This window comes from Syngnathus acus, chromosome 15, assembly GCF_901709675.1.
Source record: "Syngnathus acus chromosome 15, fSynAcu1.2, whole genome shotgun sequence".
NCBI classification, from domain to species: Eukaryota; Metazoa; Chordata; class Actinopteri; order Syngnathiformes; family Syngnathidae; genus Syngnathus; species Syngnathus acus.
The window spans coordinates 3,923,500-3,938,720 of NC_051100.1; the positions used below are offsets into that span (position 1 = coordinate 3,923,500).

General features: G+C 44.2%; 4 protein-coding genes across 4 annotated transcripts; 2 read left to right on the forward strand and 2 right to left on the reverse strand.

The window, feature by feature from the left end:
- The first annotated feature begins 96 nt into the window (after positions 1-96).
- On the forward strand, positions 97-3,458 carry LOC119135072 (inositol 1,4,5-trisphosphate receptor interacting protein). Its single transcript, XM_037272417.1, has 2 exons — positions 97-243; positions 1,444-3,458. Exon 2 carries the CDS (start codon positions 1,505-1,507, stop codon positions 3,080-3,082), a length of 1,578 nt encoding a protein of 525 aa, XP_037128312.1. The 5' UTR covers positions 97-243; positions 1,444-1,504; the 3' UTR covers positions 3,083-3,458.
- Positions 3,459-3,537: 79 nt separating this feature from the next.
- Positions 3,538-5,367, reverse strand: LOC119135073 (glutathione S-transferase omega-1-like). Its single transcript, XM_037272418.1, has 6 exons — positions 5,229-5,367; positions 4,547-4,655; positions 4,263-4,485; positions 4,076-4,177; positions 3,889-3,995; positions 3,538-3,816 (listed from the first exon to the last, which is right to left on the reverse strand). The coding sequence occupies exons 1-6, from the start codon at positions 5,254-5,256 to the stop codon at positions 3,666-3,668; spliced, it is 720 nt and encodes a 239-aa protein (XP_037128313.1). The 5' UTR covers positions 5,257-5,367; the 3' UTR covers positions 3,538-3,665.
- Position 5,368: 1 nt separating this feature from the next.
- On the forward strand, positions 5,369-12,163 carry cfap43 (cilia and flagella associated protein 43). The gene is made up of 22 exons (XM_037272416.1): positions 5,369-5,565; positions 6,331-6,438; positions 6,547-6,627; positions 6,694-6,819; positions 6,884-6,988; positions 7,048-7,155; positions 7,292-7,456; positions 7,700-7,906; positions 7,971-8,057; positions 8,720-8,800; positions 8,920-9,048; positions 9,115-9,234; positions 9,383-9,490; positions 9,571-9,657; positions 9,733-9,821; positions 9,888-10,011; positions 10,303-10,415; positions 10,502-10,661; positions 10,724-10,888; positions 11,487-11,564; positions 11,659-11,812; positions 11,877-12,163. Exons 2-22 carry the CDS (start codon positions 6,382-6,384, stop codon positions 12,050-12,052), a joined length of 2,520 nt encoding a protein of 839 aa, XP_037128311.1. The 5' UTR covers positions 5,369-5,565; positions 6,331-6,381; the 3' UTR covers positions 12,053-12,163.
- sfr1 (SWI5-dependent homologous recombination repair protein 1) lies at positions 11,874-13,362 on the reverse strand. Its single transcript, XM_037272420.1, has 3 exons — positions 13,180-13,362; positions 12,465-12,812; positions 11,874-12,396 (listed from the first exon to the last, which is right to left on the reverse strand). The coding sequence occupies exons 1-3, from the start codon at positions 13,258-13,260 to the stop codon at positions 12,208-12,210; spliced, it is 618 nt and encodes a 205-aa protein (XP_037128315.1). The 5' UTR covers positions 13,261-13,362; the 3' UTR covers positions 11,874-12,207.
- Between the last annotated feature and the right edge of the window lie 1,859 nt (positions 13,363-15,221).

Sequence of the window (15,221 nt, forward strand, 5' to 3'; positions counted from 1 at the left end):
ATATTTAGCCAAAATAATCACAGAATGACAGGTTTCAAAGGTCATTTGATATACGCATGCGCAGTGTCTTGTTAGCCAAATGTGGTGATTCTTAAACTTGGGCGTGACTTCCGCGTCTGGGTGGAGCGCCCGAACAGGAAATGTCAGAGAAATTCAGCAATCGTTCCCGAATCGCGTCAGCAAGCCTGAACGACGACCACGTAAAGAATCCCACCATGATACCAAGAATATATCACGTCAAAGGTAAGTTCTGATTTGATTGTTCTGACATGTCTCGGCCACCGTAGTGACTATTTCTATACGGCAGCGTATCCGCTAAAGTTTGTTCAAGGTGCGAAGCTGCCATGATGCTCACGTCGATGCGATGTACTACTTATCTTTTTCTTAAGCGTATATTTTTAAAATAATACCACACATCAAGAATACTCCCCACAACTCATTTCTTGTTGTAGCGGACTGCAACGTGACTCATGTGTTTGGAATCACGTTGTACTACAGTACTGTGCCCACGTGTTCCTATTTTGTTGCCCGGACAACCGGAGGAGTTGTGGTCCCTTTTTTTCCCCTCCCAGAAAACTTGAGCTCATGATTATACTTAAAGACATTTAATAACAGAAAAAGGTCAGAGGCTCTAAAATTTCCCATTACTTAAGCCTGTGGTTGTAAAACGTTTTACACCAAGCAACACCTCAAAGAATTCATCTCTTTCATTCTAAAACCATCAAGACCAAATGCAGTCATGTAGCCCCCATTTATCCTAAACAAGACAGTTTTTAATTCCCAAAATATTTGAGGGGGATATTTTCAACGTCATTGTCCACCAGTTCTGTTATAAATTCAACACAGAATCCATTTTGTCTCATTGATGCGCACACCCAATGGCCATATGACGGCGGTTTCCATCATATTAATAATTCCGTTATCGTAGAACGTCCTGTGTTGCTTTGCCAAAGTTGAGCAAAGTTCAGCAAAGCTATGCAAGCATCTTATGTAACTTCCTCTTGCAATATTAAACACTCTTTCCCGAGCATCATTAATTTCTCACGGTTCACGATGGATAAACTTAATATGGACATCCCCCTACATTTTTCTGAGGGAGAAAAATCTTAGCAGGTTTGCTGTTAACAAGAGGTTATCAACAACAACAACAAAAATGATGTGCAGGCTTCCTTCCTCCTGTGTGTTAGTGCGTCACATGGCCTGCCACTGCTGTATTTAGTCTGCTTCCCCTCGATGGGTGGAGTCCTTTATACAAGCAGCTGCTTTGTTTTCCTGTTAAAACGCCATTCACTGGTCACTTGGTTAAGCACAAATTCGCCATTTACAAATATAACAATGTTATGTAAGTATCGGGTACTCGCGGAGGCTGCCGATACCAGCCACCGATACTTAAGGCATAGAATAATAAGTCTTTACAAATGAAAATGTTGTCGTCTATTCCAGGAAATGAGCTGCAAGGTCGTTTTGAAGCCCTTTAGATGCGTTGACCAAAAGCAAGCCGAAGATGCAGGGAGCCATCGCAAGGGTGTGTATGGTCGTCGCCGCCGCCATTTTGAACCACCCCTCGCTGTTTCCGCAAGAAAACGAAACCATCGTAGAGCAGGATGAAGAGTTGATGGTACGCATGCGGGAGCATGCGGAGAGGTTGGAAAGGGAACGAGCCAAGTTGGAGGCGGAGCTCTCGCAGGTGGATGAGAAGGAAGCCGATGATGGCTCGGAAGAAGGTTACAGCTGGTTCTTCTGGGGCACCGTGTCCTTCGTGGTGTTCTTGGCCATTGAGATGAGCAGGGTGGATATGGTCGAGTCGGACTCGAGGTCGCTGGACGAGGATGAAGAGCTTTCTACCGGCGCGGTGGTACTAGACAAGGACATCCTGAGCCACTTCTGCGACCGGTGGACTTACAACTCGTCCCACGACGCCGGAAGGATGAGGGAGTTCGTGGAGGGTTTTGCCGACGACCTCCTGGAATCCCTCAGGAGCGTTTCCGATCGAGAGGCGGACATGGAGGTGGGGGACTTTGTCGGAATCGGAAGTATGTTCGAGTCTTGGCGAGTGCGCAAGCCTCCGACGTGCGACCTCGTGGTGCCGTTATCGCCTCCGGATCCGCTGGACTTCCAGCTCAACCTCTGGTGCGAACCGTCGAGCGACGTGCCTCCCGACAGGCAAGGCTGCGGAACCGTCCAGGTGAGCCGCTTCGGGGACCATGAGGGTGGATGCCTGTGTGGTTCCGCCAACCTGGGAGAGGACATGTTGTGCTTACTACACAGTAAAAGCGAAACGGGGCAGGTCGTGGAGCGCAATCTCGATGAGCTGCTCTGCTCCAAACAAAGGCCGCTCTTGGCCAAGGATGGAGTCATGAAGTGGTTTCAGGTGTCCCTCACCAAAGCGTGGGGGCGCATCTCCCACAAGTATGACTTTGAGGTCACGTTTCGCAGACTGGACGCACCAGGCGCCCTCAAGGTCCGATTCCCTTCGGGGAAAGCCGTCATGGTGAACATCATACCGGCCATCCAGTTGGTGGACACCGATGCTTATCTGGTCTCACACTTCCCCTCGGAAAACGACGGACCCCCAGACCCGTTCTGGCCTGTCTCGCTTGCCGTCTACGAGAGGAATCTGCTGAAACACGTCGCCAAATTGCTACCTCGACATTCCTGCCATCTGCACTGCCTTCAGGTGGTCACCTTCCTGCACAGGAAGCAGACGACCCTCACGGGGGGAACCGCTTTGACCAACTACCACTGGAAGACCGTCCTGTTGCACCTGTTGCTGCGCAACAAACCGTCCGAGTGGACCGCCGACAAAACCGAGAGTAGACTGCGAGACGTGCTCGGCTTCATGCGCGGGAGCCTCCGGGAGAAGAGACTCCATCACGTCTTGATCGGGAACGGCAGAGTGCCACCAGAGATCCGGCTTCCGGAGACGTTCCGCAAAGCGGCTCCACTCAATCTGTTTCGAGGGTTGGTGTTGAAGAGGGACCTTTACGCGACGACAGTGCGCCACCTGGAGGAGATGTTGAGCAATGCAGCCATGCTTTTACAAGAGTACGCTCCTCTCTCCTCATCTGGCCTGGATTATTAGAATGAATTAAAATGGTAGACTTAAAGCACTTATTTTTATTTATGGTGCATATATTGACGTGTATTGCTGTAGCTGCGCCATACGATCAAAAGTATTTGGACACTCCTCTGAATGAATTGCAAGTTTCTCCTGGTTGTCTACGAAGTCATTTATAAGATCAAGTGTCCCAATACTTTTGTCCATATAGTGGACTATTCAGCAAACGATTTTCATTTGAAGAAGTGGATCTTGTGAATATCTGAGCGATGTGTGGGGTGTTTTGTTGACCCCTAATCTAGGAATGCAAAATACCTCATTTTGATGGCAGCTATATAGATTATTGTCAAAATTATATTCAACCTCAACCAATAAAATAACTTGTTTCTTAGACTGTGAACGGAATTTTATTTTTTATAGTATTGTTGGACACCTCTTCAACCTGCATTTTGTCGATTAATTGCCGACAGACAACAAGGTGACTTTGCAAAATTCAGTCCTGGCAACATGCAGAGTACCAGAACAGGTTTTATTCATCAGTGGAGTGTGACTCAGCACTTGTACAAAAAAACAAAAAACAAAGGCGTGGGTCAAGATTGTCTCACGTCTACAAGCCGTAGTCAAAGTTGGGTTTGCCCTCCAAGTAGGTCTTGTAGTAGGCCTTGTAGATGTCCACGCTGTGCCCGCTAACTTTGACAAAAGGGTCCTCGGACATGAACTTCACCCATTTCTTCAGCTCAGGTGCATCATCCAAGCAGCTGGGAGGTCAAAGGGGATTTAATTCATACTCCAAATCATTTTTATCTTTGCTCTTTGGAAAGACTACTCACTCTTTCAACTCGAAGGCCTCCAACCTCTCAAACCAAGGCCACATCATGTAATCAGTCATGTTGACTGAATCGCCGCCGAAGAACTTTGTTTTCTTCTTTGCCAGGTCCTGGAATATATGTGGTACGTAACAAAAGCCAACCAGCATTTTTTGATACTCCAAAGTACGAAAAAAAGTTGTGAACAAACCTTGTTGAGTTCGCGAAACTTCTGCTTCAGTTCAGCATGAAGTCCAGAGACGTCCTCGCCTTTCAGTCTGCCCATTGGAATCTTGTAGGTTAGTGGTGTTACCTGTCACACAAATTGAAACTCCATTCTTAATACTCCGCAAATTGACTTGTGCGTTTAATTTTTTTCCATGACCAAATTTTGTGACCTTGGAAAATTTCTCCAGCAACATCTTATGCTGGGCTTTTCCAAAGGGCGTGTCGGGAAGTAGCTTCTTCTCAGGATACACCTCGTCCAGGAACTCACAGGTGATGGGAGACTCGTAAATCACTTCCCCCGCCGGCGTCTCCAAGGTAGGGACTTGGCCCAAAGGGTTTTTCTCCAGGAACCAAACAGGTTTGTCTCTCAGGTTGATGTTGACGATGTCGTGCCTAATGTACAAAACAAACAAAATGTCACGATCGGTTTTAAATCACACCGTGTTTTACTTACTTGATGTTTTTAGCATTCAGCACCAGTCGGGTCCGCTGAGCAAATGGGCAAAATCTCATGCTGTACAGTCTGATGGAACCGGCTGGCACCGGTCCGGGCGCAGCACACCCTAAGAGAATATTTATAATGTTATTAACACTGTATTATATTTGATTTCATACTTGGGGACTTGTATCATAGGCAGTTTTTTTCTTCTCAAACTAGATTTGTAAGCAAAAGAAAAGAAAAAAAAATCTGCAACTGGACGTTTCAAAAGATCTTGTCATGGGGAAATCGCCCAATTGTTACGCAAGACACTTGAAAAAAATGCTGAGTCACGCCCCGATGATGTGGAACTTTTTATAGTTGCACTCCATCAACATAATTTTTCCATGTTAATCGCATTTTTGCCACTCACCTAATTATAATCTCATTTTATTAACGTGTTTGTTTATTACAACGAGTGATCGCACTAGTATGAAAATAAAGGAAATTTAACGGCGCACTCCCACTCTACCTTAACGTCTCCATAAATGTGACACAGAGGTCAGATACATTTGTCAAGAAAAACACAGATCGTCACATAGAAGGAAATTTGGAAGCACAATGGGAGTATTTCTTTAGTTGCCCAGTATTGTCGCCGAGCCTCGGTTTCATAAGTGACATTTCGCTAAATGGTAAAAACACATATTAAACGTCTTACCTTTGGATACACACTGCACACTTGCCATTTTTGCGGTCAAACGATTTGACGTATTTGCTGCAGATCTTGCAGGTATGAAAACCACAAACGGCGAAAATGTGTTTATATTTTGCGCTCACTTCCGGGAAAACGCATTAGCCAATGACAGTTGAAGGAGAAAATGGGCGTGGTAAGGGCTCTTATTTCTGGTTGCCAAGGATACACAAGAACTGGTCGTCGTGTCGTTGGTTTGAACGTAAGAATCTCACGAAGTAGTTTGTCTCGTTAAGGTTACAATGAATGTATTAGGCTTCTTAGAAATTGGAGTGTAAATTGTAGTCGTGCTTGGTTTCATCGGGTAAGTCAGGCAGTAACAAGCAATATTATTATTGATCTCGTCTTGGACACATGTTCAAGTTGTGTTGAACTTAATTGTGTTCATCTTCCACATTTTACAGGTTAAAGTGAGTTTTAGGGTTTGCTTATTTGATCATTTGGGGGCAGGAAATGACTTCTGACATATTATGCCAACTCGTATTGTTAGCTAGAACTATTTATTGAACAAAATCACTTTCAATTATCATCATGACGTCGCGTTTTAGCGAATGACTTTGGTTGTCATAGTGATACTGTCAAGACAGACTTTACACCGCGACACAAACGTCTATTTTTTACCAATCTGCCGGGAGTTTCTCTTATTTGTGCGTATTGACCCCCATTTTTGGAGTAGCAGAAATAAAACGTTAAACAAAAGAATATTTTTCCTCTCAGCGGACAAAGGAAAGAAGCTGTCGCGTGTTTGAGTTTTATTCGCCTCGCACAATCAATGATACGACTCGATAAGACGTCATCGCCCTCTGACTAATTTATCTAACTTCTACATGTAGATGTTTACTTAAATGCTGTGTCCTATTCCTTCTGCGTGCACACTTTTTGTTTTCATTTTAATAGGCAAGGAACTAATGGCTTAATTTAACCGAAAATAGAGTCACTCATTCAAAGCTTCGTTTTAGTGCCCTCTTGTGGCGAAACAGGAGACAGCAATAAATCAATAAAAATCCGGTGACTACATTAATCAGTGAAATACTGATACTATACTATGTTTTTTATGGTTTTCCCCAAGGCACAATAGAACTAAAGTCTCGAATGCCTGATGTGATAAGCTCAGTCCACCATGGATGTTAATACTGAGTCTCCTGAAATTGACCCCGACGCGGCAAAAGAGAGTGAGGTAAACCATATTCCATTTTGTATCTTCTGTCCACTGTTGCAAATTACTTGTAGTTATTTTTTTTACCTCCGAGTGTTATGTATTTATTCATTTGTACTATTTATGCAGCAGCATCTAAGCGAAGATGATCCGATTTATTCAGACAAAAAGGAGCAACTGGGGGCCAGGATGGAGGCGATCCGCAGCACTGTGAGTGTGGCATCAATTATGTTCTATGAATGTACAGTGATTGACGGAATGGATCCGTGTTGTCAGATCCAAGAGATGATCAGGGAAAACGAGCAGGTCCCCGAAATCGAGCGACTGGAGCTGAAGGAGTTCAACGTGGACGACGACAGGCAGAGGATGTACGATGCAGCCTTGGATGAAGAAGTGTCTCAGGTAACACGGCCTTGAAATGTTTCTTCTTCTCAGATGCCATTTCTGATGTGATTCTTGACCGCAGGTGAGAGACGAAATCGAGATGGAGATTTTAGAAAGATGCTACAAGCGTGATGTCATCAAGAGAGACTGCTGGGATTCTCTGAAAGTTAAAGACAGAGCTATAAAGGTATGGAACGCGTTCTGAAGCCGACTCGATTGACACGGTAACTAAAATGTGCTTAACAGGCTTTTCATACGGAGCACGAGGTGACAAACTACCCGCTCAAAGAGCGACCGCAGGCCGAGTTGGCTGCCCTGCGAAGAGTTGAAAATTGCAGGAGGGAGGAACTGGCGGTAAGCGTAACCATCGTAGTTCATATTAAAAAAAAAAAAAATCACAGATACAGACACTGAAGTCATTGCAAATTTCCATTCTTGGTCACCCCCAAAAAAAGTATAATCTAACAAAATCTGTGCTAAACCTTTCCAGGCAGCCCAAGAAAAACGTGCGGAGGAAGAAGCCGATGATTTCTCGGAGGGCAGTGGAGTAGCGAGCAGCTACTCGGCCGAGCTGGGACTGTCATGTTCTTACCTCTACGACCAGTTCAGCTTGCACACCACCGAGCAGAAGCTAAATCAGATCGTTCTGCTTCAGGTGAGAATAGCGTCAAGATGAAGTCAGCTTGTACTGCACTGCGTTTACAGTAGAGGGAGCCCGTGAGCAATAAAAATAAAAACATGACTGGCTTCACTAGTGGGCAACTTTCATATATGCTATCATAATATTCTCAATAAATGATGGAATAAAAACTAATATAAGCAGGAAAAAAACAACATGTGAGAAGGACATTCCTCTTTTTTGTCTTTCTCCTAATTTCCCCACCCTCCCAATATCCAGGATGTGATCTACCAAATCATGGTAGCTCTCAACACCCAGTTTGACAAGGTGTATATGCAAAAAGTGCAGGAGATCAGCCGCGTCAAAGAGAGGAACAAGCAAGTGAAGGAGGTCTTGGATGAACTGGAGATCGAAGAGGAGCTGTGGGTGCCCGTCCTGAATGACCGGGAGGTGCCCGAGAGGGTGTTTGTTGTGGACGACTCTGAGGTGACCCCATCTGCAATCTCACCTGTCACATTTGTTATGGCTAAAAAGGAAATCTTCTTATTAGATCAAGGCAGAAAAGTACCTCACCCCTGAAGAGGAGCAGGAAGAGGAACGGAAGAGGCAGGAGGAACAAAAGCGTTTGGCGGCCAAGGTACGCTGCCAAAACAAACGTGGCTTTGTTTTTGAAGCTCCTGTTTTGTGATTTGCTCCAAATTCTTCCTGGCTTGGAGACCGGACCAACCAGCGAGCTTTTGTACGTTTGCATGCATACTTGTCTCAGTAGTAAATTACACTTGGAAAGAAAAAGGAAGAGTCAAGCTGAGGAGTGTTAATAAATCGCCAAATGCGACCACACCTACTGATAATTTCGAGTACTTTTACTCCATTGCGCCGACCTAGATTTTACTCGCTACTTTTGTTTTGATCTATCTTAATGCTGCCGTTTATTTATTTGTTTTGTTTTGTCAAAGAAACGTCTGCCTCGGGCGCTCTCACATGACCGTCTGACTAAACCAACGTCGGCAATAGTGACGACAATCAAACGGAGACGGGCAGTCACATGGCGGCAGCCCCACACAGTGACTCATTGACTGAAAATGTGGCAGAAACACGAGTGGAAATTTTATTTATTATTTTAGGTACTGTATAGTGATGTTTTGGAGCAATATCTAAATTTGAGAGGTTAGGTCACATCACTGCAATTGAACTCATTCACTCCCATTGACGACTATAGACGTCAAATATCCATTTGAACTCGAGTGGCACTGAATGAGTTGATGGAAAAAATATTGCGCAACGTGTTGTCTATTTCAGAGCGACGATGTTCGAGAAAGGGCTCTCGATGACATGATGGAGGGCGTTCTTGAAGTGAAAAAAGACAGTTTGCTGAAAGCGGTGGGTCTGCTTGCGCTCGTGACATGACATCCCGCCCGAGTTGCTTCGTTGGCAAGCGGTTTCTGTTGAATAAAACAACCGGGCCAAAACGGGAAGTGCCTATTGAATGTACTCCACAGGAAGTACCCCAGCCCGAGTTTGTTCTGGCCAAACCTAACAACCAGTGGAGCGAAGAAGAGAAAAAGCAATTTAAAGAATATGAAAAGAAAGTCACAGAGCTGGACACAGAGAAGGAGAAATACAGAAAGGTATTCCAAATTTCCACCGCACCTGCTTTGACATAATACTTTCTTAGTGACCACTTTGATTCTCAGTCCTTGGAAAACGAAATCAAAAGCCTTCAGAAAGCTACCAAAGACGCCACTGACCGCTTTGATGAAGGTTTGAAAAGGCTCTTGGAGATGAAAATTAAATCCGACATGGCCATATGTCAGGTGAACAGCCAACGCATGCACACATTTTTTTATTTTTTTTATACCAAACAAAGTTTTAATTATTCATTTCCATACTGATGTTGAACTTTTTGAAAAATTTGGCATGTGTAAAAAGTGTGCCCCCCCTCCTCCAAAAAATATTCCACAGGAAGAACTGAAGATTAAAACTCTCAATTACTCGGTGCTCATGGAAGAGATTATGAAGAATGAAGAAATGGAGCTGGCGCAAAAACTTAAAGAAATGTCTGCACAGAGGGTGAAATGACAGTTTTATCCAATTTGCATCATGCTGGAGTTCCATGTAATTCCTCCATAATCTTCTTTCTCCCATTCAAGATAAAAATGGGCAAAGAGCTTGAGGAGTTTGAAAAAGAAGTGGAATCGTTCCAGGAAAGTTATGAGAACATTGTGGCAGATGACAAAGTAAGTCTTCTGATAGCGAACCAAACATCCTCTTTGCCAGTAAACGCCGATTCACACCATTTAATGTCTCTCAAGGCTCAGGACAAAGACTTTAGGAAGGAGTTTGCTAATCTGCATAAAGCTCATGTTGATCAGCTGTATAAACTCTTCAAGCGAAGACCAAGGTTGGTCATTATTACCACTTTTTTTGAGTGAGTGTCATAAAAGCTTTTTATTTTCTTTCTGCTCAGAGGTCACAGGAAAAATGCCATGGATGAGTTGGACTCTCATCGAAACATGCCAGAGGGACTGAACCAGCCAGTGTGGGAGAAGTTTTGTCAAATCCGCCGAACAAAAATAGACACGGAGCATAAGGTGACGATTTAATATTCAAGAACTAACAGAAGCTCACACCCTAAAGATTTTTACACAATTAATTCAAATTATTTTACACAATTGTCTAATTATCACCATAATGACCATCATTTAAATAATAAAGCAACAAAACGGCAGGGGCCCCAAAATTGAACCATGTGGAACGCCAAACACAGTTGGGCAGACAACCATTCATTTCTGACTTTGTGCTCTTCTGATTTAATCAAGCAGGAACATTTGTCATCACCTTCCCATTGTTAAATTGCATATGTGCATACATTTTTTCTGCAGATCAAATCCACAGCGGCCACTCTGGCTGAAATGCAAGCGAGTCTGCTCAAGAAGCGAGAAGAGGACGAGACCGCCGAGCGGGAAATCGAGTTTGTCACAACAGAACTTGAAAAGTCTGTGACCCTCCATTTATTTTATTTGACGAAAAAGTGACTTTTAGATGGCTTGTAAACAAATGATTGGGTCTCATACCTTCAAGCCTGCGTGAGAAGAAGCAGAACTTCCTGACGGACATCATGGTCCAGTTCCTGCTCAAACAAGGCCAGGTCGAGGTGACCAACATGGACTTCATCCCCGACTACAGCGACTCCACTCTTATCCACAGGAGCAAAGTAGAAGAACTCAACCAAATGATCAGGGTCAGTTGAACGCACTCACCAGTTCAACCAACATCTCACTAAAGACCGATTTGTCCAATCAGACCCTCGGCGAGTTGAAGATAACCACCATGGTGCAGACCAAAGACTTCCGTAAGGGCATCATCCAGGTGGAGTGGGACAACACCATGAGGAGGATGCAGATAGAGGATCTCAAGAACAAAGAATGGGACATCCAGAAGCTGCGTCTCACAGAGGACCACAAAGAGGTCTTGGATTGTGTACCTTTTGATCCATTGGATTTATTGACTTTTTATCAATCTTTCATAAATGCCAGCGAGTCATAAAGCAATTTTCGACTCCCATCAAAAGATTTATGATCAGATTGATGAGTAATGCTTTTTTATCAGCACAATGTCTTCAGGTGAAAGCCGCTGCTTCTTTATGGCCATTTAAACACGTGCGAGAGCATCAATCTTAAGTAAACACTCGACCTAACAGGGAGATAGTCCCACACGTTGTCCAGGCCACAGCGAGCGAGTCGCTTGGAGAATCAACAGGCTCCATAAAGATCTGATGAGTCACGCGTGTTATTTTTAACATGGCGATGACTGTGCATGAGAATGCGCTCGCTCCGGGCCCAGATGCCCGTTTATTTTGGCAAAACGTTCAGGTGGTTCTCCTGTGGCCAACAGCGCTGCTTCCTGCTATTGTTCAAGCCTCTGGAACGGTGACAATTCAAACATTTGGATACAAACAAAACCATAAAGTGCGGTCGTAATGTTTATTGCGCAGTTGTTTTTACACCAACATGGCAACGGGAAGTCTAACAGCGTGCGCTCTGTACCTCTTTTTTTTTTTTTCCAGTATCTCAAGGCAGACAGCGACAGTCGCGTGTGCAAGCAGACGGTATCGCTGAAGGAGGCTCAGTCCCTGCAAGTGAAGGTAACACAAGGCCTGCTCACATCAAAAATATGGCAGACCAGGAACAAAAAGTTCCATAGTCCCCATGTTTTTTTTTTTTCTCAAACTTTCAAAGGCTTATCAGAAGGACGTAAAGACTCGCAAACAAAAAATCAGACACCTCCGAGCTCAGACGACCATGAAGGAACAAAAGAACGGCGTTTTGGACAAGCAGCTCCAGGACATGCACGTGACTGTGTCGCAGATGAGACACATCTACGAAGCCTCGGGTAATCAAATCACACATTCCAGACTTGTTCGAAATTTCGCAACCCTTTTTTTTCTTTTGAATAGCTTCGGAAGAAAACGAAGCGCTGAACACGGAGCAGCGCTACCAGGAAGTCCTGCTGGTGCAGCGGCTGAAGGACACGGCCAGGTTCCAGATGGAGAAGCTGGCCTTCCTCAGCACCGAGGTGCAGCATTTGAAGATGAGGAACGTCCCTTCGCTGGTGCAGATCAAATACGACTAAGCCTCACGCAGGCAACCAGGTTTTATTTACACTTCTCTTGAATAGACCCTAACTATAAATCGAGCAACAAATAAAGAATGCCATATTATTGAACATTTGCTCTATTATTTAGAAGAGTTTGGTCAACAAAGGATATTAGATATTTAGATACACATTCATGAAGCAAAGTCCTCCTCCGTGCGGTCAAAGTGCAGAATTTTCTCATCCAGACCAAAGAGATCGATGAGTTCAGACAGGCTGGCTTTGCGTCCTTCCACGGGAACGTCCGACTGGAGCTCGTACAACGCGTTCTGAACGCAACTCCGCCACTTGTCGATCAAGCTTTGAAGCTGCGCCAGTTCGTTCTAGAGAAGGAGAAAAGTTGAAAAATAATCGGGATGTCTTCCTCCACCGCCCACATCAAGTGACCCACCTTGCTCCTATACATCTTAACCATCCTCAATCGGCGTAACGTCTCCGTCTTGTCCTTCACCTCCCTGCCAAGCCGCTCCCGTCGTTGCGCAAAGTCTTCAGGGTGGGAGTGCGCCGGTCCAGGAATTCTCCAGGAACATTTTTCACTCCCAGGTCTGTGTTCCTGGCAGTTGGCAGACTGTGGAGGAATTTTATGAACGTCGTCATCCGTTGTCTGGGAACATGACGGAATTCGTTGGTCATCCTCATAGTCCACGCAAAGGCGCTTGGCCACGGAGAAGGGCGAGGTGAAGGAGCGGCGCGTTCTTTTCAGATGTTCCTTCAGGGAGGAGCTCAACTTCTGCTGAGGCTGTGGAGACCAGATGGCAGAGTGTGTTGTCAAGACTTGCCTAAGCCAGTATTCCATGTTAACGTCAAATAAGATCCAATGCAAGAGCTGTATACAAAATAAATACTTTAGACTAGAGACATTATTAATGCAGTACACTTACTTCAGCTTTCCCAAAATCTGAGAAATTATCAGTATAACGCAATGTAGGTATTAACAGATTTAAGCTTAATGTTATTTGATATGGACATCACAAAAACATTGCACGTACAGATGAACTGTTTTAAATTGATTTCGTTAGACTGCTAAATTTATTTTTTTAGAAAGTAAATAGTCTGAAATGACAGTGACGACTTGAAATAGTTTAGTGAAAAAGCACACAAATTACCGTCTCAGCGATCCCACATGGGCTCGTCGGTGAGCAATTATATACCGATTTAGTTGACACATTCTTCGGCGTAACCTCCATGAAGAAAGCAGCTCGCAGTCAAAATGATTCAAAATCTTCCAAAAAAATACAAACTGCGAGCAGTTATTCTATTTTTTTTAAACCAAGTTCTTCCGCAGCGCATTTCCTTGTTTTGTATTTCATAAACCCTCCAAAGTCTGTGATTGGTGGAAAGCTGATGACGCAAGCCCGTGGAGGGTCATGGGAAATGTAGTATTTAGTACATCGCACTCAAACCCCAATAAAACTCCGTTAATTTGCATCCAGGTAGTGTTTCGCTCAAATTAAATTGCATCTGTAATAAATTTCTAACAATGTTACCTTTCACGCTACAGTATTAAGTAAAAATACAATTTAGTTTTAGCTTTAGGCCCTGTGTTAAGACTATTTCTTGGTTACACTCTCGTATCTATGGCGGGGTCATGAAGTGATTCAACACTTCCCACCAGTTGATTCACCTCCAGTCTCAGTTCTTTTACCAGTCTCCTACATTTTCTTCTGTAACATCATCCTGCCTGGACACACTTGTGCAATTTCACATATTCAACGATTAAGCTTTGTAGTGTATTCCCATGAGTGAGTCAACATTTCAACTTTTACTTTCAGGCACTGGTTGGGAGTTTTTCCAGCCAAAGCCAGGCAAAGGTGGCTATCAAGAATCTCGAATCCATGTGAGATGTGAGTGAGGTTGCCAACTTTTCATCCGACACAGGTGTGTCTGTCATGAGCACCCATAAATTTCTATCAGGTCTGCATGGGCATCCCAAGCTGCACTTTTTCCATTCTTTCTCTGTTAGGGTTGAACCATTTATCATTTATAATATTTTCAAAGTTCTCTCATGTGATTGAGCATGACGCTGAGATTCAGTTAATTAAAATCCAGCAAGGCCACAGCCTCGGCCAGACACAGAGAAGCTTTTGTTTTCATCTCGCTGGGTGATGTATCACTTTTTCTCCCCTCCTACAAAGTGTGAAACAAGCTGCCCCAGAACAACAACAACAAAACAGACTCAAGCGTTATTTGGCGTTGCTTCCAAAGTGTGGCAGGGAAATGACATAGCGAGCGTTTTTCAGCAGACTCTTGTTACAAGAGTGCATATGTGTGAAAATAAGCCACAGTTATGATGAGGGATGGGATCGCTTCTAATTATAAATCGTGGTGGTGAGAGAGTGATTATGTCTGTCAATTTTTTAGAGGGCGGGGAGCAGTAGCACTGTGTGTGGGTTAGTTGCTGGATCGGAGTAGTTGCTGGAGAGATTCCCGTTCCTAATTAAGATAATGTTGTTGTCGTGCACAAACTGGAGCAGTGCACGGCCAACTTTGCTTGCTTGACCTTTCATTTGGATCTCATCAAAACACAGTATTTGGAAATCGGCACACTTAGGGCCCATTTAGGGTCCAAAGAACCTTGGTGGTACTTTAAAAAACTCCCATGACTGTCCAAATACTTCTGGATTTTACTGTCTGATAATTGCGGCCTGTTGATGCATTAAAAAGGATTCCCACGGTGCATAACCACATTCTCATTCTACTAGTGTGAGATTTGCAGTAATGAAGTAATCATTGCCTCGTGTGAAACCTTTGGACCTCGATATGTTTATGCAAAGCTAATCCGCGCGGTGTGTTTTATCAGCTACGCTGAGCATAAACATGGTGGATCCAAACTGTCAGCTGAAAAAAAACATAACACTTTCACTATTTTCAACTTTTTTTCTTACACACTCACGGAATGCTTTTTTTTTTTTATTATTATTATTTTTTAATTTCCTTTCCCAGCAGGCTTTTTATTCAAAGTTGCACATAGATTTGAGTGGAGTACATCAACCTCCCCCCCCATCTCCCCCTCCCTCTCACTGTCCTCAAGTCCATTTGTTTTCCATCAGTGGAGCAGAACCGAGTCACGCTCGCCGTGAGTCATGTGGGTGGGTGGAGGTCAGTGCCGCATGGGCGTGGCGGCTCAGGGATCCCGTCGGCTCTAATG